General features: G+C 46.4%; 1 protein-coding gene across 5 annotated transcripts in view; it reads right to left on the reverse strand.

Moving 5' to 3' along the window:
- The window catches only part of LOC307192126 (uncharacterized protein), a 304,662-nt gene that overhangs the window by 83,969 nt on the left and 198,306 nt on the right, over window positions 1-22,387 (reverse strand). For all 5 annotated transcript variants that reach the window (XR_013829980.1, XR_013829981.1, XR_013829982.1 and 2 more), the window contains exons 5-6: window positions 14,871-14,969; window positions 3,227-3,487 (exon numbers count right to left, since the gene is read on the reverse strand). Coding sequence is in view for 1 of the 5 variants with exons in the window: in XM_079932722.1 (XP_079788848.1) it covers window positions 3,227-3,487; window positions 14,871-14,916 (307 nt within the window). In the remaining 4 variants the exon portion in view is untranslated. The remainder of the gene's footprint in view (window positions 1-3,226; window positions 3,488-14,870; window positions 14,970-22,387) is intronic.

The raw sequence follows: 22,387 nt of genomic DNA on the forward strand, positions 1-22,387 counted from the left end.
AGTGGTTACACCTGGTGTCCTTGACCTTCTCTGCCAGGACTAAGGCTCTATGAACTTATTGTCAGACCTCTAAAGTATAGCCTATGAGATGCATTTATTTTCTCTCCTTGCTTCTGCCTCTTCTGTGAAGTGGTGAGAATTGGACAACTGGGCGTCTTCTCAGTGGCCGGTGGACCATCCAGTGATGGGGCGGGAAGTATGATGGTGGCTAACAGCATGGGCTTGGTTGATACCAGGTAAGAGCTTAAAGCCAGCTCTATGCTTTGTAGCTTTGCAAACTCAGGCAACAATTTAACCTTTCTACACTTTAGTTTTCTCACTTACAAAATGGAGATCATAATAACATCTACCCCAGGGGGTCGCTGACAGGTTAAGTCAGATAAGTTAATTCATTCCTCAGTCTGCTCCTTAACGAACACCCATTAAATGGAAGTATGAGCGTGGAGACCTACCTCTTCTTAAGCCACCATGGAAACTATTTAACCAGGAGAGGAGAGAGGCCCTAGACCCCCGATGCACTTTAGGCTCATTGGGGAGCTTTGAAAACATAACCATTGCCTGGGCCCAGGTCCAATCGGACTGAATCAGAATCTCTAGGGGTGGGGACTCTGGCATCAGTATTGTTTAAGAAGCTCTCCAGGTTATGCTAACTTACAGCCAAGGCTGTGAACCATTCCTCTAATGAGTATTTAATTGACCCCAGGAGAGGAAAATCCACGTGTTGAATAACTAATTCTTAAGTCATGCTTCAGAGGAGTTTAAATTCTGTGGACAAAGAACTTTCCCAATTCAGGGTCAGTAACTAAACTCACGTGTATCTCCTCAGCTCTTCCTGGTAGGCCTAGATACAAAGCTGCCTGCCTGAGCGAGGAATGGCCCTCATGAAATGACTGGTGACTCATCCTTCCCAGCGTGTGAAATTATTCTGGAGGCGTTCAAATCCCTCAATGCTCTAACTGATGATATGGATTTAAAATTCAGAATCTCTAGTCAACTACTTTTTTCAGTTCTCTGTTCCAAACTATAACTTAATAGGATGTCACCATGGAAACAGGTATTTCTATTTAAGGACCAAGCCTCCCCTTGGAAATTTATCTCGTCTATCTTTTGATTATGATCAATGAGAGGTGGTGAACAATTGAGATTTGTATCCATGGAAAATGTGTAAAAGATCTGGATTTAGATTCCTAAGGGTGATACAGCCCTTTCTCTGAATCTGTTAAGGTTTCATTTGTGATAATAAGATACTTATCCCGTTGTGGAAAGAAGAGAAAAAAAAAAACCTCTGCATTTCCCGAATATTGTTCAATGTTGGGTAGATATGGTTCCAAATATGAGAAAGAAAAGTTACCATTATAATCTGCCTCACTTTCATTTTCTTGGGCTCCGAAGGATAGAACCAAAAAAACAGTCCAAGCCTATTTCAGTCTGGTTAGAGGGTGTCAGAAACCCTGGGTCTGGGGTCTGCACCCCAGGTTTCCATCCCACTGAAGAGCAGTGGTCCCCACAGCCTGGTTAGGTAGTTGCTGGGCCCTTTTGGGCCCTTCTTGATCCTAACAGTCTCTGAAACATCCAATCATCAGACACTTTGACCTTCACGGATAATGGGGAAAATGAAAAGAAGCAAGGAGGGAATCAGGTGGGAAGGGACTGCGGGAGAAGACAGAGAAGGGCAGGGACAGGTTGCTTGTGCCAAAGACGCATGTAGCCCTGCAGGGAGGAGCTGGTCTCAGAAAGTGTGGCGGCGTTGTCATGTGTCAATGTGGCTAGTCTGCACTGTGCATCCCAGATGTCCCCCTCCCTGCATATTTCCAGTTAGGGTGGCCCACGGTGACATTTTACGCAAGACTGGAGACATCCACACTGCCTTTGTGCTTAGCAGCCCACGCACATTATCACTTATCTGCTGGCACGTATTGTTGGTGTAGGACAGTGGCTGGCCTGCAGCTACCTCACCTTCTCTGGGACCCTCCCTCAGCTTTTCAAACCCCTGGGCCAGGCGGCAGTTTAGCTCCGTGACAAAGGGGTCTAGCTTCTGCATCTTGCGGGATAAAAGCTCATCATCAGGTTGGAGGCATAAGAGGATGACGTGAGTTTCCATCCTTCCTGTGTGTTCTGGCTTGTCCGCAATGTCCCCCAACTTTGTAAGGAAGCGTTTACAAATTGCTTCTGTATGTGGCTCACGTCACAGTTTATAGTAACTCATCATTTCCAGCACGCAGAGTATCTGCTCGTTGCTCCTGCAGCCTGGTCAGGCTTCTAGGTCACTGTCCTACCTGCTGAACCCCCAGGGGTCAGTGCGTGATTCTACTGTGGGTGGACTCTCTCCCCAGCCAAGTGAAAGAGGCTGATGTTGGGATCAGTCAGAACAGTTCTACTAGCAACAGCAAGACACCTGGTTTTTCTTATTTGAAATTGTGCCATTTCTTCTCTTTGGTGCTATAAATTAAAATTTTTTCCAGAACATTCTTTTTGCCTGTTATAGACTCCCTTTGCACAACCTATAAGCTATTCATATTATTATACAAAATACTACTTCCATTTGATAACGTGTCAAGCTCCCAGAAGCCCAATCACATTTTAGTAACGTGCAGCAAGGAACCAGTCCGTGTCTATGGGGCTCCAGTTATAAAGGCGGCTGAGCAGTAAGAATTGCAAGAGATTCAAAGATGCCAAGGACAAGCTCCCAGCCCTCAAAAATCTCACCGTCTGGATAAGCTCAAGGACCAAGGCACTGAACTAGGAATGCACACCTTTGAGTCAGGTCAAGGCATAATTTTCGTTCTGATCCAGCCCCCCTGCCAGAGGAACAGAAGTCCCCAGTTGCAGCCAGCCACAAGCATTTACAGCTTAGCTTCGTCTACAGGAGACTCGAGCCAGCTCGGCACATCCATAGCTTTTACTTGCCCAGTGTTTACATCTTCCAAGTGTTTTTGATAAATTCCAAAACAATTTGGAGATGTCACAGAAATGGAAGTCACAAGTTTTTGTTGCTGTGGCACTATTTTTAAACAACTTGTGTTGGATTCTCTTCCTGTCTGGGCTCTAGGTGGCCTCTTAGTTCTGCCCGGGCCCGCTAGTGCCTGCGGTTGTACAAATATTTGGAGGGAATTGAAAAGAGGTACAGATGCAATGAGGGGGACCTGCCTAGTGGGGTGACTGCTGACACAGTTCTGTGTCTGGTTCAGCTTTGAACATTTAGGGTAAAAACAGGGGGCTGACTTACCTTGCGCAGCCTGTTGCCTCCGAGGCTTACTACTAGCCAGAGTAGTAAGGCGAGGAAGCGGTCCCCTCTCCCAGTCTTCTGAGACCTTCTTCAGTGGGGAAAGAACTTCTCCTGATGGTGGCTGTGAGGGCGCCAGCTGGGTGGGGTCAACGTCAGGGATTCCTGGGAGGGCACGGTGGTGTAGGCTCCACGCAGCTGTGACGGCCCAAATCAACATCCCCCAAGCGTGCATCATCTTCTTTAGCCAAGTCTTGGAAGGTCCTGCAGGTGGTAGTGATTGCTAGAGTTATTAGGGACCTTGGAGGAAAAGGCTGCTGGGAACTACCTAGTCTCCTTTTTTTTGCCCGTGGGAGTGAGTTCTAGCCGAGGGGATTCTTCCTTGCACCAGGTCAGCCATGCTGGCACTCAGAGCGGCAGTGGAGTCAGGGTGCTGGGATTGAGGTGCCTGCCGAACCGGCAGAGCACCTCCGTCCTGAGGCACAGGTGCGCTTGCTGCAGCAGTGGCACCTGTGTCTGAGGTGCTGGGCTGTGCGGATCTCCTGTGGAACAGAGGTCTGGGTTTCTGGGGCTTGCTGCAGTGACACAGGCCCCAGGATGACAAGACGCAGCTGTGGCTCAATGTACTTCTTCTAATTACAGGCCTGGGACTGGGCGAAAGAAGGTAGAGCTAGAGAAGGGGTCTGGGCACTCTAGACTTAGAGGCTAAGAAGGGGAGTAGCCTCCAGTGAAGAAGAAGGCATGGCCAGAGAGGTAGGAGGACAACCAGAGAGCTCAGTGAGAAAACTCTCAAGAAAAAAGAAGTGATCAATTGTCAAACACTGCTAAGAAGTACAACACTGCTCTTGGACCTGCAAGATGGACGTTGCTGTGTAATAAAATTTGGCTTGCCTTTCTCCTGGGTTCCTTGGAATTATCCAAGTGGTAGGCATGTCTTTTTTATTCATGGTGTGCCTTGATAATTTATGCTAAAGAGGTGACTCGGGGTGGGCTCCTAGATAGCTTATACTAATGAGATGATTCACGATGGGGGTCACCCATGCCAGAAAGATCAACCCTGTGTTTGGAGGGTTGGAGCTTTGAGCCCTGTGATAGCAGCCTAATTTTCTGACCTTGGGGAGTGGAGAAGGGCTGGAGGTTGCATTTAATCACGAGGCCAGTGATTCAATCAGTCATGTCTATTACTGCAGCTGGCTGGAACTTTCTGGTTGGTGGCCACACTGGTGTACTGTGAGGGTGACATGCCCTGATTCCATGGAGAGGGGCACACAAACTCTGTGTTTAGGACTGTCCCAGACCTTGCTCTGTGAGTTCCTTCATTTGGCTTCTTCTGATTTATATCCTTCATAATAAAACTATTGTATAATCATAAGCATAGTGCTTTCCAGACTTCTGTGAGTCCTTCTAGTGACTTATGAAACCTGAGAGTTGCGGGAACCCCTGAATGTGTAGAGGTGGGAACCCCTGAATGTGTAGGGGTCACACTGATGACCACACCATTGGTCATAAGTGTGGGTGGCCTAGGGACCCCTGATCTTGCAACAGTCTTCTGGAGACTGAGCCCTTAACTCGTGGTGTCTGCACTAACTCTGGGTGGCTGGCATCAGAACTGCACTTACAGCAGGGGTCCACCAGTAGCATGGATGAGTGGTGTGCTAGGGGTGGAAACGTGAGAATAGAGGGTTTAGAAGAAAATATCAAGAAATATGTGAAGACTCAAGAATAGACAACTTCGGGGCATTCTGTTGGGAAGAGGAACAGAAAAATGGGATGATAGGATTACACTAAACTTCTCTAAAATATTGATTATCGGTTTATAAGGGGATAAAATCCTAGACAGGCATCCACATGAGTTGTTTTGGAAGAGCAGGTATGTATTGCGTGGTCATGATTAACAAGTCATACAGAAAGACAGTAACCCATGAGGAAAGGCAGAGAAGTAGTATTGGAAGAGGCACAGGAGTTGGGGTATTTGAATGACACAGCTAGTCTGAGAACACAGAGTAGAGGCACAGGGTAGGGGAAAGGAGTGGGAAGAAACTGATCCAAGGTAGGGCGTGAGGGGATGGATAGGAGAGGTCAGGATGGCCGAAGAACTGGGCCACCACCATGGCTCTGAGGGATTCCAAGCAAACAGAAAAGCCCCAGCAAAAGAATTCATTTACCAATGGATCATCCGGGCTTCTCAGCTTTAACTGGCTGTGGGGTGACCAGGGCCAAGAGCTTATGTCTTTCTCTTAGTGGTCCCAGCACAGTACTTGGTGCAGATATTCAATAAATGCTTGCTGAGTGAATGAAGCTTTACAATACTACCTACTTGGTCAGATTTGAACCCCCAATTCCCCCCTCTCCCATCATACCCTCAAATTGTCTATGTGGGAATCTAACAATCAGGATGAGCTCCACTGGGTGGAGAAAGTGCTGGCAAGCCAAACCGGATGGACACCTGCTGGGGACTTCTGAACAGTAATTCCTGAACGTAGATGACTCCTCAAGTCCTTGCTAACAAAAGAATCTTTGGTTCCATGACCTCCAGAAAGGCCAAGAGAAATAATAATGATGGCAACAATTAGAATATCAATAACACATACTGCCTGCTTACTGTGTGCTAGGCACTGGGGTAAACCATCAGCATGTATGCTTTCATTTACTAATACCTGTGAGGTAGATACCATGACTAGGTCCATTTTACAGATTAGGAAACTGAGGTGTAGAAAGAATATGTGACTTCCTCGAAGTTGTCCTGCTATTGGTGGTAAAGCCTTAACCCGAAGTGTGCCTTGACTATTGGGCCAGTGGTTCCCACATCTGGCTGCACATTGGGATCACTTGGGGAGCTTTGAAAACCCCCCAAATCCCCGGGTTACAGCCCAGACTTGATGACATTAGAGTGTCTCAGATGAGAGCCAGGCTTTAGTATTGTTTAGAGATCTGCAGCTGTTTCTGGTGTGCAGCAAAGTTTGGGAATGACTTACTAGGCTATATTGACTCTCAGAAGTAGGTTGAAGTGGCCAAGTGATGGCCTGGGGTGTGTAGGAGAGAGTGTTCACCCCTTCCTGCTCCCTCAGGTACAGAGCAGAGCTTCCCAGGTGGGAGCCATGCTGAGCAGAGAGGATGACAGTCCTGAGGCTGTGGTGGCAGGTCTCCCTTTTAGTTTCAAGTTCTCAGCCCTACCCCGCAGACTCAGGGGAGGGCAAGCTGAAATATTACAGAACACAGGATGAAATTGATATGAGATTTATTATTATTGTTATTTTTATCATCATTCTACAATTTAGATCAGCCAGAACAGTTGTGTTCTTTTTTTTTTCTTTCTTTTTGCGATACGCAGGCCTCTCACTGTTGTGGCCTCTCCCGTTGTGGAGCACAGGCTCCGGACGCGCAGGCTCAGCGGTCATGGCTCACGGGCCCAGCCGCTCCGCGGCATGTGGGATCTTCCCAGACCGGGGCACGAACCCGTGTCCCCTGCATCGGCAGGCGGACTCCCAACCACTGCGCCACCAGGGAAGCCCAGTTGTGTTCATTTTAATAAGCTAATGAGTACTGTAGGAGAGCCTCCCCCAGTGATTCATGGTGATGTATTACATTAAATGTTAATTGCCAAGACCAGAAAGTTTAAAAAAAAAAAAAAAAGACACCCACACTTTCCCTGTAACCTGCCCTGCAGGGAAATTTCTCAGCCTTGAGCTGGATATTCCTGCGGAAAATGTAACCTATAAATGCAGCCCTATCATTTACAGACAATCCAGTAGGAGAGACCGTAAATGACTCTCCCTTTCCAACAGCGTGCACGGGAAGGAATTTGAAGGATACGGCCTGTCTCAATTTTGTGGTGCAGCAAGACCAGGCCATCTATTACAGCCAGTAAAATGAAGCAGACAACTCGAGGGTCGTGGAAGCCATGAGGCAGTTGGCACCACCTGTGATATTTCAGGGCACTGAGTACAGGACGGCTTTGGAGTGAGGGTGAGAGGTTATATGCTAGATGATTGAGTGCATAAAAATAATCGATTGTTTGCAGAAAGCACATGATAGCCACACTCAGGGGCAAAGCAGGGACTGTAGGGGTGACCCTGTCTGTCACAGAACAGCTTGGTCTCTTCCTGTCCTCACATGTTGTATTTGCCTTCTGTTATAATGGGGGAGTTGTTATATTTTGTGTTTCTAGAACCTTCTCTGGCAGGGTTAAGAATGGAAATGGGGGTAGGCATGGAGTGTATGAGGTATCTGTGTGGTAAGGGCAGACCTACATTTTAGGGTAAAGGAGGGGGGTGTTACCTATTAGCACCTCTGTTAGTTTCCTATCGCTGTGTAAGAAATTACCCACACATTTAGCAGCTTAAAGCAATACCCATTCATTAACTCACGGCTCTGTTGGTCAGAAGTTTGGGCATAGCATGTCTGGGTTCTCTGTTCAGGGTTCCACAAGGCTGAAATCAAGGTATTGGCTGGGCTGTGCTCTCATCAGGAGGCTTGACTAAGGAAGGGTCGGCTTCCAAAGCTCATTCAGGTTGTTGTGGAATTCAGTTCCTTGTAGTTGTAGGACTGTGGTCCTATTTCTTTGCTGGCTCTTAGCCAGTGGCCACCTGCATTCCTTGCCTTGTGGTCTCCTCCATCTCCAAAGTCAGGGATGGAGAATGTCCTTCATGATTCAAATCTTTCTGGCCAAGAATAGTCCTATCACACTGAAGAGATCACCTGATTAGGTCAGGCCCACTGAAGGTAATCTCCCTTTCCTAAGGTCGACGGACTGGGAATCGAATTACATCTGCAAAATCCCTTCACAGCAGCACTTGGATTAGTGTCTGATCGAATAACTGGGCAAAGGGGTGTGTACACCAGGCCACACCTGAGAATTCTGCCTACAACAGCGTCTCAAGTCAGGTTCTGAGAGCGTGCTAGTGGTCATGAGTGGTGTATGGACCCAGTAGCGAGGCCGTTTCTGGGCACATCTGCATTCTTGAGGCTTCCATCTCCGTGACCCTTGGACACTACAATGCTTGGTCTATGGGGATGGTGTTAGAACTGGCAATAAAATCTCACAGTGTATATTTGTTTTTTGCATGGCTTATGGAAATGTTAACATTAACTCACTAAGGAGTCCTGAGGCTGACCTTTCCCAGCAATTTACTGTGGGACCATTAGTGAAGGAGAAGAGCTGTTGCTGTTGGAGAAAGAGAAATACAGGAATAAATTAATAAAAATGGTTTTACTGGGCTTCCCTGATGGTGCAGTGGTTAAGAATCCACCTGCCAATGCAGGGGACATGGATTCGATCCCTGGTCTGGGAAGATCCTACATGCCATGGAGCAGCTAAGCCCGTGCGCCACAACTACTGAGCCTGCGCGCCTAGAGCCCGTGCTCCGCAACAAGAGAAGCCACCACAGTGAAAAGTCCGTGCAACACAGCGAAGAGTAGCCCCCGCTTGTCACAACTAGAGAAAGCCCGGGCGCAGCAACAAAGACCCAACACAGCCAAAAATAAATTAATTAAATAAAGAAAGAAAGAAACTAAAAAAAACAAATAGCTCTTTTTAAAAAAATGGTTTTATTATACTTCCCACTTAGAAATTGTGCATCACAGCTAAATCAATGAGTTTGAAAACGCATCTATCAGACGACAGCCTTTTAGATATCTCTGTAAAAGGAAGGTCTAGTCAGTTCTTTCTGAGATGAGGCCAAGATGGAGTCGACTGAGAGGTGCAGAGTGCGGCCTTAGCTGAGGAACATGGCGTGTGTGATGTTAAAGGCCACATCATAGAGCCTGGTGGGGAAGAGGTATAAAAACAACAAGGGTGGTTGGGATGAGCAGGGGAGAGGAGCTGAGAATTGAAGGGGCTTCAAGACATCACCAATGCCTGTGGCTTTTCTGGGCACAGAGTGAAGGTTACTGATATGAATATATTTATGAAATACCAGGCATTTGGCTAGATGCTGGGGTACAGATGTGTTCCCTCCCTTCACGTTATTGGGAGAAACCAGGACAAGGGCCGAGAGTCTTAATGACCAGTGGTAAGAGCTACGAGCAACGCATGTGGAGGTGGTGGAGTACGGCGCACACACCTAATTCCAACTGTGTGTCAGGAAAGTCCAAGCTGAGTCTTGGAGGGAGACTAGAACAATCTACCATTTATTTGTCCGTTTCCAACACGTGTGTGTCTCATAGGTAATGAGAATGCCTGTCCAAGTGCCAGACTCACAGGAAGCATTCAAGAAATATTAATAATTACCATCATCATTGTTTCATACCGTTCCTCCCACCCTCATATACATTCTTAGAATTTTGGATCTGAAAGTGGTGGAGAGATGATCAATGATCAGGTCTGATCTCCTCGTTGTCAGGTGCAAGGTGAAGCGACCCAACCTAAGGCACTGGGTTTGTCCGTCACCGGAGTGACTGGCATCCTGTTTCCCATTCTAAGCGCTTCTGCGGTGGTTCTCAAACTTGAGTGTGCTTCAGCACGTGAAGCGCTTGATAAAACGCATTGCTGTGCCCCTCTCACCCCCGCATAGGTCCTGATTGTTCAGTTGGTCTGGGTGGAGCCTGAGAATGTGGATTTCTAATGAGATCCCAGGGATGCTAATGCTGTGGGAAACCTTGAAACCACTGCTCTGCAGCATGCTGTCATTCACCTCTGTGGACGGCGCTTGCAAAGTGTTAATAGAACATCAGATAGTTGGTAATTTTACAGTGGACATTGATGAATTTGACCTTGGAGGCAACTCGCTCTAGTGAAGAATGGCTACCCAGAGGAAAAGGCCTGAAGTTCTCTGCCAAGACGGTGAGCAGTGAGGATTTTAGGAAGGTTGTGATCAAGAAGGGAGCCACCTGCCTGCTTGCGACCTCCTGTATCCTTATGCTGGTGACAGAGCAAAAGACAAAGCACTCAGCATTTCCCAGAGTGACTCAGAAATGATTAATACCCACAGCTCCTCGAGCGGAAAGGTGGGCATGCAAGATGCAATTAAGATGATAAAGAACCCCAAGAAGCAGTGCTTAGCAGCAAGCCGGGGACGCTAAGGTGACGAGGAGAGCTACTGCCTGTCTCTGGCTCTGCGGAGACCGTTTATGAGATACAGAGAGACGGGGTACATGATTCTGCCAGGCTCATCAGGAGAGAGAAGAAAGGTAATTGGAAAGGTTATTTCCAAGACGTGGGTGTTTCTTTGTCTCCCTCCCTGGAAGGATGTCCCCGGAGGGATGTCTCCCTGGAAGGATGGAAGCTCCAGCAGTCACTGATAACGGTGTTGATGAGAATTTCAATGGGTGGTGGGTGGAAAAAGCGACTGTGATTTGGTTTAAATTCAGACTGTGTCTGGCTTGGCTAGTAATTGACAGAGGGAAGTAAATGACCCGAAAGAGGTACTCAGCGTGATTCAAAAGTCTTGTGTGAAATTCTAAGGCAGCACAGGCTATATACGCAGGGCCAGCTCTGTCAGGCAGGAGAAAATCGTTTCTGGTGCTGCTTTGCCTCCCCCTTCTGCCATTCTGGACACCCTGACCTCTCTCCGGGGCCAGGTAAAGGCTCCTGTGCGCCATAAATATTCTCATTCCTTCAGCAAACTGCTGTAAAATCAATTAACTAGATTCATACCAAATGACCAAATGGTGATTTAATGCATCTGTTTAGGTCATTGGCTTAACTCTAATAAATAACCCTGTAACGGTGGAAGGGAAGCAGAGATGGGGAGAAGGTAGCACCGGGCGTGTATATCCAACCGCCCACTCAGCCCCTCTGCGTGGATGTGTAATAGGCACCCCGCTTCCACGGCTAAATCTGAGCTAATTTTGCCCAGCCCCTCACCCGGACATGCTCCTCTCCTAGTCCCCTCCACTGCAAGCCATTGGCAGATCCTTCTCAGTCTACCTTCAGAATACAGCCTTAATCCTCCCCACTGGACTCCCTGCGTCTACTCTCTCTCCCTACAGGTAGTTGTGCACAGAGCAGCTGGAGTAATCGTTTAGAAAAAGAATAATCAGATCATGTTGCTTCCTCTGACCTCAACCTCCAATGCCTTCCCCTAAAAATTGGCCTGAAATCCAGTGTTCTTATACCTCTCAGGCCCTGCCTGAGCTGGCCCCTATCCGCTTCTTCTCGCTCACACACTCTTCCTGATTTGGTGACATTGTCTCTTCCTGCCCTTGAACACCCCTATTTCCATCCCAGAGACTTTGCACTTGTTTTTGTCCCTGAACGGGATTCTCCTTTCCCGAATCTTTGTACAGCCTACTCCCTCATTTCCTTCCTGTCTCTGCCAGATGTCACCTCTACGGAGAACTTCCCAGGTCACCCCCACTCACCACCACCCCTGGTGGTGACTTGCTGGTATATTTCTTGTCTGTCTCCTCCTTAGAAGGTGGACTCTTTTAGGACAGCAACTATGTCTTGTTCCTGGTTCTAGCCATAGTGAGAATAACACCTGGCACATAGTAGGTCTCCCAAACTATTTGTTGGAGGAGTGAGTGCCAGTTATTAGGAACTTGGTAGGCAGGGACTTGTGGGTATGTATGCATTGGCTAATCTGTGCGAGCCACACTCAGCATGGCAGGCACCATCGTCACCATTTGACACATGAAGAAACGGAAGCTCAGAGAGACTATGTAACTCTTCCAGGATGATGCTGTTGGGAAATGGGCAACTGTGACCTGCCCTTCAGCCTTCTGGGTCCCCTGGCAGACTAACAAGTCAGATTTTCAGGGCAGAGGAGCCCTTCGAGCACATCTCTAATGATGGTGTTGACAGGAATACCAACTAGCACTTACCAAGTGCCTGCATTGTGTCAAGCACTGTTTATTTTCTTGTCTAATCTTCCTAGTAATCCTTTGAAGAGGTATTTATTCTTATCCCTGTTTTGTAAAAAGAGGAAAGAGAAGGCACAGACAAATTTAGGAAATTTCCAAGGTCATCTGGCCAGTAAGTGGTGGAGGCAGGACTCGAAACTAGGCGGCTGGACTCCAGAGGCCTCACACGTAACCTCAGTTCTATCTGCTGCAGTCACCCAAACCTGAACCCCGACGCTGTCTTCCCAGCCCCTGGTCTGGGAATAGTTTCCTGGTCCCTCATTCCCCTGTCCTTCCCCCGTGAGGGCTGTGACTTTGTCTGTCTTATCCTTTCCTGTATCTGAAGTGTCTAGAGTACCAGGCACTGAGTGGAAAGCAACAGAGGTCGGATAAATGAAGGAAGCAGTGAAAATTTCAATAGGGAATTTTTCTATCATCAAATTGCTTAAAATTTCCCGTTGGAGCCAGTAAGTCTTTAACAAATGTTGCCACCATGAATGACTGATGTTAAGAAGAGTTGGCCTGTAAGTTTTTGACTTTGGAAGCATCGAACAGATGCTTGTGTTTATGAGAAGGAAAAGATTTTCCATCATCTAGAACTCTGTCACTTTGTTCTTTCTACTACATTTTAGAATCTGGAAAGGATAGAGCATCAATGAGGGCCCATGGAAGAGATGCAGGGCTGGAACAAACTGAGGAAGATGCACACATTTGCACAGATGAAGCATGTGCAAATGTGCGTGTATATATACACAAATCCCCGTGAAGCAGTGTTAACAGTGCAAGTGTGTGTTGTGCGTGTGTGTCCTATCATTCAGGGTCTAGTCAGGAAACAGAATCCGCGTGAGTTACTCTAATAGAGAGAATTTACTCTAGGGAATTGAGTAAACAGCTGTCCAAGGACAGGAAAAACAAAAAGGGAACAGCAATGTGACAGAATTAGCACAGAGACAGTGACTGCAGGAAGCAACTGGAAGCTCTAGGGCTGGGAGAACGAAGGCAAGAGGCTGAGGTCTCCAGAACTGAGAAGCTTGTACGGGGGCCCACATGTGTGACAGCCCTCTGGGGAGGACTGCCTGACTACTGCCCAGGAGCTTGGAGGAGGAACCCCTGGAGCTGGGAGACAGAGGGGGTGTGGGCTCCGGGAGCCAGGTTCTGGGAGAGTGAAAAGAAGCTGGCAACAGGAACCAGCTGCAACTAGAACCGACCTACAGGTGCCACAATGTGGGGGTGGGGTGCACACAGGCACAGCAGCAGGTCCCTCTTCCGCCTCCCCCTTCCTGTCTTCATCTAGCACCCCTGACTGCTGACGCCTAACAGGGAAAGGACAGTCTTAAAACTGCGCCACTCAGATGGGATTTGAACTCACGGGCTGGGACTCAAGCTCAGCCAAAACTCAGATTTCGGACTTGAACCCACTGTCTTTTTTTTTTTTCTTAATTTATTATTATTATTATTAGTTTGGCCGTGCTGTGCGGCTTTCGGGATCTTAGTTCCCCGACCAGGGATCGAACCTGCGCCCCCTGCAGTGGAAGCTCGGAGTCTTAACCACTGGACTGCCGGGGAAGTCCCTGAACCCACTGTCTTTTAATTAAGATTGCACACCTGGTCTCAGGACTTAATGAAGCTCGGGTTCTGTTTGTCTCAGCAAAGAAGAAATTCAGGGAGAGGCAAAGTGATAGGTAAGATGTGGATTTATTTAGAGAGATACACATTCCACAGACAGAATGCGGTCCGTCTCAAAAGGCGAGAGGGGTCATGGGAGAAACACACTCCACAGACAGAGCATGGGCCATCTCAGAAGGTGAGAGCAGCCCTGAGATATGAGGCGGTTAGTGTTCATGGGTTGGGTAGTTTCATAGGCTAACAAGTGGGAAGATTATTCCAACTATTTGCGGGAAGGGGCGGGGATTTCCAGGAATTGGGCCACCGCCCACTTTTTGGCCTTTTATGGTCAGCCTCAGAACTGTCCTGTGGGTGTGTCATTTAGCTAAGGCATTACAATGAGTGTAACAAGGCTCAGGGTCTACTGGAAGGTGAATCTTCTGCCATCTTGGAACTAGTTGGTTCCAGCCAGTTTATGTCTATCCTCAAGGACTATGTCATTCTTTTAAAGGTTGTGCCCTGTCCCCTTCCCTCCTGTTTGTCTCACTCCAGTATCACTGAGCAGATTGTAGAAGGGAATTTAGAGCTGAGAGAGAACACTTAATGACACACAGACAAAGGTCCTTCACCATGGCCAGTACCCTGCATACCCTTTACAGGAGACTTAACATTTATTTGGACCTAGATTGTTCACCAAGATGCTCCTTACCAGCCTCCCTTGAAGGTTCTGCATCAAAGAATACCTTCCCCTGGTCCAGTCCTCACGAAGAGAATAGACACAAAGATGCGTCTATTCTCTACTTTCAATAATATGACAACTCTTAATTAAATAATATACTAACGTGTATTGACCACTCTCAGGTACACAACATTTGCAAATGTTATCTGATATAATCTTCATTAAACTATCTCAGTAAGTCTAGTTAACAACCACCACCACACATAGTTACATTGTTTCCCTTGTGATGAGAACTCTTTAATATCTGCTCTCTTAGTAACTTTCCAATACACATTGCAGTGTTATTAACTAGCCTTACTGTGGTGATCATTTCACAATATATACAAATATCAAATCATTATACTGTACACCTGAAACTCATATAATGTTATATGTCAATAAAAATTTTTAATAAAAAAGGAAATAAGCTTTATTATCATTCAGATTCCTACTGGAGCAATTTTAACTAATAATGCTTTTCTTTGTTCTTGAAAACTTACCATTCTGGTTAATGGTTGACCCCAATTCAACTATAAGGCCTACCTGAAGAGAGCGCAGAGTTGTTCAGAGAGTGATTCCCGAGAATCATCTGGAGGGCTTGCTTGTTCAGATGGTGGAATCTAAGGCTCCACACCGGATACACTGAAAAAAGAAAAAAAAACCCCTCAAATGGTAATATTTTTATCTCCAATTTATGGACGAGAAACTGAGGCACATAGGACTAAAGCAATTGACCCAAACTTATAAGTTTATATGTGACTAAGTTCTTGGACCTGCGTTCATATCTTTTCTACTTTATTGCATCTAATCCCTTAGTGAATAAATCTCTAGATGGGGACTCAGCTGACTTCAGCATAGAATAGAGTTGTGGCTACAACAGATGCTTTAGAACCAGAGGAAGCTGGTTTTGAGTTTGAGCTACGGTTCTTGCTACGTGGCAAGAGTGACCATGGACAAATGGCTTAACCTCACTAAGCCTTAGTTTCCTCATCTTGAACATGGGGATAAAACTAGTATTTGCCACAGAGGTTATTTTTCAGGATTAAATGAGATAATTCATACACATCACTTAGTATCATTTGTTACACACAAGTGATAATAACAGATAGCTTTTTAAAAAGTTATCATTATTTTCCGAAGTAAAATTGGGAAATCCTTTGTACTTCGGTTGTAGGACCTGAGGATGGTGGTGGGAGGTCCACTGCTAAGGTAGACTGATAGCCAAGTTGTGGAGCATTGGGCTGTCCCACAGGCCCCCATGGTCTCGGAGGAGTTGGAGGCTGAAGCCACCTCCAGAGGTAAGAAGGGCAGCGGTGGGAACAGTAGCAGCTGAAGGGTGGGCATCTGTGGCAGGTCAGATTTGGAAGATGCAGAGAGGCATGACCTGGTCAAGACACAGCAAATGGCTCCACCATCTTCTGCTTGACATCTGGGAAGAAGTTTCACTGGACTCCACTTCCCACATCCTGCCTGGGGTAGACTGAATGCTGGTGTTGAAATTCTCAGAACTCAGTGCGTTCATTACTTTACATGGTAAAAGGGACTTGCCGATGTGATTAAGTTAAGGATCTTGAGATGAGGAGATTATCGTGGATTATCTGAGTGGGGGGCAATGTAATCACAAGTCTCCTTATGAAAGGAGGCAGAGATCAGAGGAGGAGAAGGCAGTGTGGTGATGGAACCAGAGACTGGAGTGATGGGGCCCAAGGCAAGGATGCAGACAGCCTCTAGAAGGTGGAAGAGGCAAGGAAGGGCTTCTCCCCCTGGAGCTCTCAGAAGGAAACAGCCCTGCGCGCACTTCGATTCTAGCTCCAGAAGACTCGTTTTGGAATGTGATCTCCGGAACAATAAATCTGTGTTGTTTTCAGCCACCAAATTTGTGATAATTTGTCACAGCAACTGCAGGAAACTAATACGTTGCCCAGCTGACTTAGTCATCCCTTCTTTACCACTTTTATCTCTTTACTTTGTTCACACCTATATTACTGCACAGATAATATCAGATCCCACTGTGTTTTCTTACTTTTCTATCTCTCCTACTAGATAAACAGCCAAACTCCTTGAGGAGAGGAGCCTCAAGACGACTGAGAACGTAACAGGCTACGTACATACATACGGGTGACCCGATTAACATGTGGATGGGTTGGAGGGTACTTGTTACTCTTCTGAGCAATCTCAAGTCTGTGACTATCTTTATTTAAAAATTTATTTATTTACTTATTTTTGGCTGCATTGGGTCTTCGTTGCTGCACATGGGCTTTCTCTAGTTGTGGTGAGCAGGGGCTACGCTTTGTTGTGGTGCACGGGCTTCTCATTGTGGTGGCTTCTCTTGTTGCAGAGCATGGGCTCTAGGCATGTGGGCTTCAGTAGTTGTGGCTCACAGGCTCTAGAGTGCAGGCTCAGTAGTTGTGGCGCACGGGCTTCATTGCTTCATGGCATGTGGGATCTTCCTGGGCCAGGGCTCGAACCTGTGTCCCCTGCATTGGCAGGTGGATTCTTAACCCTTATGCCACCAGGGAAGTCCCAAGTCTGTGACTATCTTACAGGACCTTCCTAAGCTCCCCTCCTTGGCTTAAAAGCATAAAGATGGTGTCAAGAATAAAAAACAAAAAAACAAAAAACTACACTCTGAATGTATACCCACAAAAATGACACATCCGTGACCCCTTTGATATTTCCCTGGCTACGGTCAACTTAAAGTTCAAAGCAATAATCTTCCACTGAAGGATCAAGACTAGAAAGAGGGGTAGGAGGAGAGAGAAAACGTTCGGAGCTATTTCGAAGAGGAGTGTTACAAATATAATTGAAGAAGTGATCAGAATATGCAGTACCGGTTATTCTAAGGAAAATAAATTCATGAGATTCAGATTTCAGCATGACAGAGAAAAAAGGGGATGTTTTTCACATTCTCCACAAGATGTTCAGCAAGACGAATCTGTCGAGAAATGGGGGGAAAGGTCACACAAGAGCCAAGGGAAAACCGTGGATGGAATTCGTTCTGTCACATGGCATCATCTCAATTAAAATATTACTGGGGGACTGTCATTTAGACTCTTTCCAGAATCTTTTTTTATAGAACATTGACAGGGCTTGTTTATTCAATAGGAGAACCTCTGAAATCTTGCCATTAGGTTTGCAGTCTGAAATAATTAATGTGTGAATTGGTCTATTGCCTCTATTTTGACAGGAGCTGTCTCAGATGTGTGAGAACTTGATGGTAAACAAAGCAGTGCGTCCCCTGAGATGCCCAGAGTTTGTGGAATTCTACTAGAAGGTGCCACATCTGGGGTTCGCCCCACAGGGTCACAGGAATCTGGAGACCAGACACACTCCCCGGGATGAGGTCTCCGTAACAGGAAATAGACTGCTGGGAGAAGCGTGGTTTAGGGGGTGTGGCACAGACAACTCATGCTCAGGGTGAGTGGTAGGTACAGTGTGGACTCAGAAACCAGGCCTGGGTGGGGAGGCACCGCGTGGATTTATTTGTAATGGTTGCTGATGTCCAGGGTGTAAATATTCCTGCCACAGCTGGTTTCAATTAACAGCAAAATTCTTGAAGAGTTAATGACCAGCTCTTGTTGGCCAGTACGAACCAGCTCCAGCATACCACTGCATGGGTGTGGCTTGCAAAAGGCAGGCATCAGAGGGAACACACGATAGGCAGAAGACCAAATTGAGAAATTACAGGAATAGACTGCAGGCAGGTCTAAAGCCGGAGCTTGTCTGTGGGGAGGGGGCATGTGTTGGGAAACTGACCCACGATTTACCAGTCTTGCAATGACCTGCAGGAAAGTGCTGTGGTCGTTGCCGGCTTTTTGCGTCTGGCAGGTGAGCGGACATATGGCTAGAGTCTCCAGAACTGGGAAAAATCAGGAGAGGACTGGATAACAGTGGTGCCATTCTATTTTATTAAAAAAAAATTGTTTTTGACTCTGCATTGTGTGGCTGGCAGGATCTCAGTTCCCCGACCAGGGATTGAACCTGGGCCACGGCACTGAAAGCCTGGAATCCTACCACTAGGCCACCGGGGAACTCCCTTATTTTATTTTATTTTACTGTATTTTATTTTAATTTTTTGATGGTCTACTACGGGTCACATGCCATATTAGTGTCTGTTTCTTTAAATCCTCCTGACAACCTTGCAAAACTGGTGCATTATTTGCATTTCTTAGCTGCAGGTGAGGCAAGAGGGGTTAAGTACTTGCCTGACATTGTGCGCTGGTAAGTAGAAAACACTAGGGTTGGAATCCAGGTGTTTCTCACTCCAGAGTCACTTCCTATAATTGAGCTGGGGGTGGGGGGAAAGGTGGGAATGGGAGGAGATTGGATAAACTAACCCAGCCCAAGACTTTCTTTCCTGAGAAGCAGTGTCTCAAGCTCCTGTCAAAGCCGGGCTAGCTTCCAGAGGCTGTCACAATCCCAGAGTCCTAATTCACTGGGTTTGGCCTGGGTCCAGCATCTGAGGCCAGAGATGACACTAGAAGTCAGATGCTAGTTAAGTAAGTTTCCGGGCACCCAGCGCATTTACAGCACAGCCATGAGCCCCTCAGATTGGGGTTTAGGGAGCTGGATATGGCCATCTTAAAACGGAGGGGGCCAGCCAGAAGGAGGTAGAGGGTCAGAAGCGCAGCTGGAAAGAGTGGCGTTCAGGGCAGAGTTCCACACTGCGAAGGAAGTAGACTGCAGTAGGGCATTTCGGGAATGCGAGACGGGTCTCAGAGGGGTGTCTCCCCTAAGTAGAGATTACACAGTGCCCACCACGTGACCACCCAACCCTTTCTCCCAATTTACAGAGGCCGTTTTAAGGGAATTGTTATTGAACCAAAAGAATGATCAGAACCATACAGATAAATACCAGCTCCAGGGTCCCTTAGGAACTGAGCTGGTGATTTAATAATGCAATTAGCCTTGGGCACCCTCAGCAGCTGATCAAATCACCCCCGCAAGATGGTCCTCGTGCCCCAAGTGGCTCTGTGCAGAGCTGAGACGGAACAATACTGTCCTGGCCGACAGCAGAGGTCTCAACCCTGTGCCTTGGTGGCGGGGAGCTTGGGAGTACTGCAGAGATTCTGGGAATCCCTCTGTGTATACGTGTATTATCAATCAGTGGCTCCTCAAGGTACAGCTATTATCCTGTGGACATGTTACTGATATTTGAAACAGGAGAATTTTATACTTAAAAAAAGGAGAACCAGAACGGGAAGGCAACAACTGAGACAAACAGTTTAAAAGCAAATCATTTTCGTTAATTGATAGTGGGCAATCTAAAACCTTTCCCCAAAACACTGGTGTATGTGTATATATGTGTGTGTGTGTGGCGTGTTTATGTGTGTTTGTATGTCCTTGGTGTGAAAGGGGAGAGAGGGAGGGAGGGTGAGAGAAGGGGGGGAAATGAAGTATGTCTTGACCACGGGGCTATGTGGAAGGCCAAGCATGTTGGTGAGACGGCAGGAAAAGAGCCAAATGGAGAGACAGCGAATATGGGCTGAGACGAGGATGAAAGAGAGAATTCAGTGCAAGCTCTGAGGAACTGTCGGTTTGCCCCCAAGGTTCCCACGTTTCTCAACAGGATTCTGATTCATGAGCGCCCAGTGTGTTAGGGACCATCAGGAATCCATGTCTGGTCTTGATGTCCAGGAAAGGGAAGGGAGTGGAGGAGGTTTTGGGGTTGAGCGTCTGACTCATAGACAATTGGGCTACAGGGACATTGGCAAGCTCCCGAGCAACTGGCTGCTTCATTTACTCTCTGCTGGAGGGACACGGGCCCAGTTCGGGAGCTGGCACGGCAGTCTGGGGCAGAAAGCAGGGAACAGGGCACTTTCTGCAGCACTCAATCCCACAGCCTCCAGCTGTCACCCCACAGAGACTGCCAGGACAGCTCCCCATGGGGATGGGTCAGAGGACCCACGGCCAAGCTCAAATAACTGTTCTTCCAAAGAGCTCTTCTTCATTGCTCACCACATCAAAGTTCTACCCAAACATTTCATTTGTTCTTCTTGTAAGGTGGGATTGTAATGAATGTAAAAACTGGAGGATAAATGCTTCCTTCACTATCTCTATTTATTTATTTATTTATTTTTAGTATTTTAAAGAAGATTTCTTAAACTCTAGTTTTAAATTCACTAAGTGAAAAATGGTATATTTAAACTCTGTATTTACATGAATGAAGGCAAATGAAAGATTAGAAGAGAAATAATATTGCAATATTACATTAAAACTAAATATCGTAATTCCGAGGAAAATTTTACAACAAATGAGGACATCCAGCATGAACTAATCATCTCTTTTCAATCATAGAGAAATGTACCAAATGCCTACAAAACAATACGGCTTTAGAATAGCCTGCTTCAGAATGCAATCATCTTAAGTGTTGTCTTGTGGATTGATTAACCCAAAAGAACTTGGTGGTGAATCTGCTCTCTTTTCTGAACAGGACACCCATTCATCACTATTCTTTTTCTTTCTCTTAAAATGATAAGCCTTGAAATATCAGATTTTGGGTAGGAGTTTTCAAGTTCATTAGTATGGAATTCTTATAACTCTTACTTCTCATTACTAGTCACAAAAGTAATTCACATTCATAGTAAAACAACCGTAAAACATAAAAAATGAAAAATAACCCCTTCCTTAAAAGAATCAAACGTAAAATCCTGCATAGTCTCGGCACCCGGAGTTAATTACTATGCAAAATTTGGGTGCATTACCTTCCAGTCTTCTTTCCATTTTTTTGAAAAACAAAATTAGGGTCATAATACACATTGAGTTCTTTGTATTAATTTTTCCTTAATTTTTAACATTTTCTCACATTGTTAAATACTTTTTAGAAACATAATTTTAAGGATGGTATCATAAATTACTTAGCCCTTTCCCAATTCTTGAACTTTTTTTTTAATATTTTGCAATTGTGAAAGTACTGTGATGAATATTCTTGTATAAAGATCTTTGAGTGAATCTCGATTATCTTCTTAGGATCAATTTGTAGAAGAAGAATTGCTAGGTCAAATAATATGAAGAGATTTAGGTCTCCTGATGTAGTGAATGTCTCTCAGGTCTTTTTAGCATTTGGACACAAGTGAAGTCACAGACTCACAGTCTTTGGTATGTTTTAAGAGTTAAATAAGATACTCAACCCTACTGGCAAAAGGAACATCTAACATAGAGGTGTGATGAAGATCAACACCCTTACTTGGCTCAAAAGTAGAACAATGTCTGTGATTCGACTGAACAGGGGGCTGTCTTACATTTCTCCAGCAGCAAGTCCTCCCAGGGTCATCGGCAGACTCACCTGTTGCTGATCTGACCTGAGCACCTGTACCTTTTCAAGAAGTGGCCAGCATTCACAAGCTCAGAGGAGGCTGGCTCAGTAAGCAAAGGGCTGTGAACTGAGATGTGATTTGTTTTTTATCCCATAATCCCAAAGACTTGTATTGATGTGCATTTTCAAAACAAGAGGTAATGAACTCAACATTCAACATTACAAAAACAAAAAAAGTACACAGCTTTTACTAGCCTGAGGACCTCTCTTTTTTTTTTTTCTTTTTTTTGCGGTACGCGGGCCTCTCACTGTTGTGGCCTCTCCCGTTGTGGAGCACAGGTTCCGGACGCGCAGGCTTAGCGGCCATGGCTCACGGGCCCAGCCGCTCCGCGGCATGTGGGATCTTTCCGGACCGGGGCACGAACCTGTGTCCCCTGCATCGGCAGGCGGACTCCCAACCACTGCGCCACCAGGGAAGCCCAAAGGACCTCTCTTCTTATTTGAGCACCTGCAGTTACTTGAGTCTCCTCTGTAGCTTCCTTTTCCTCTCCAGCCTACCAGGGAGTGTCTAGAGGGCACTTCACATTGGTTGACAGTCCCTCAGACACATGGGCACCCTCACTGCTGATGTGCCTCTGAGATGCTCTGAGATGCACTTCTCTGCTCTGGGCTGCCGGTGCTCACCTTCCCTCCTTTCTAATATCCAGTGACAGAGGGACCCCATTAAGAGATTCTTGGGCTGGGAGCTGTTATAACCTCTGTACTAAGAATCTCTGGTTTCAAATATAGATTTTTCTCCCTAGAA

Source organism: Stenella coeruleoalba, assembly GCF_951394435.1.
Source record: "Stenella coeruleoalba genome assembly, chromosome: 10".
Classification (NCBI taxonomy): Eukaryota; Metazoa; Chordata; class Mammalia; order Artiodactyla; family Delphinidae; genus Stenella; species Stenella coeruleoalba.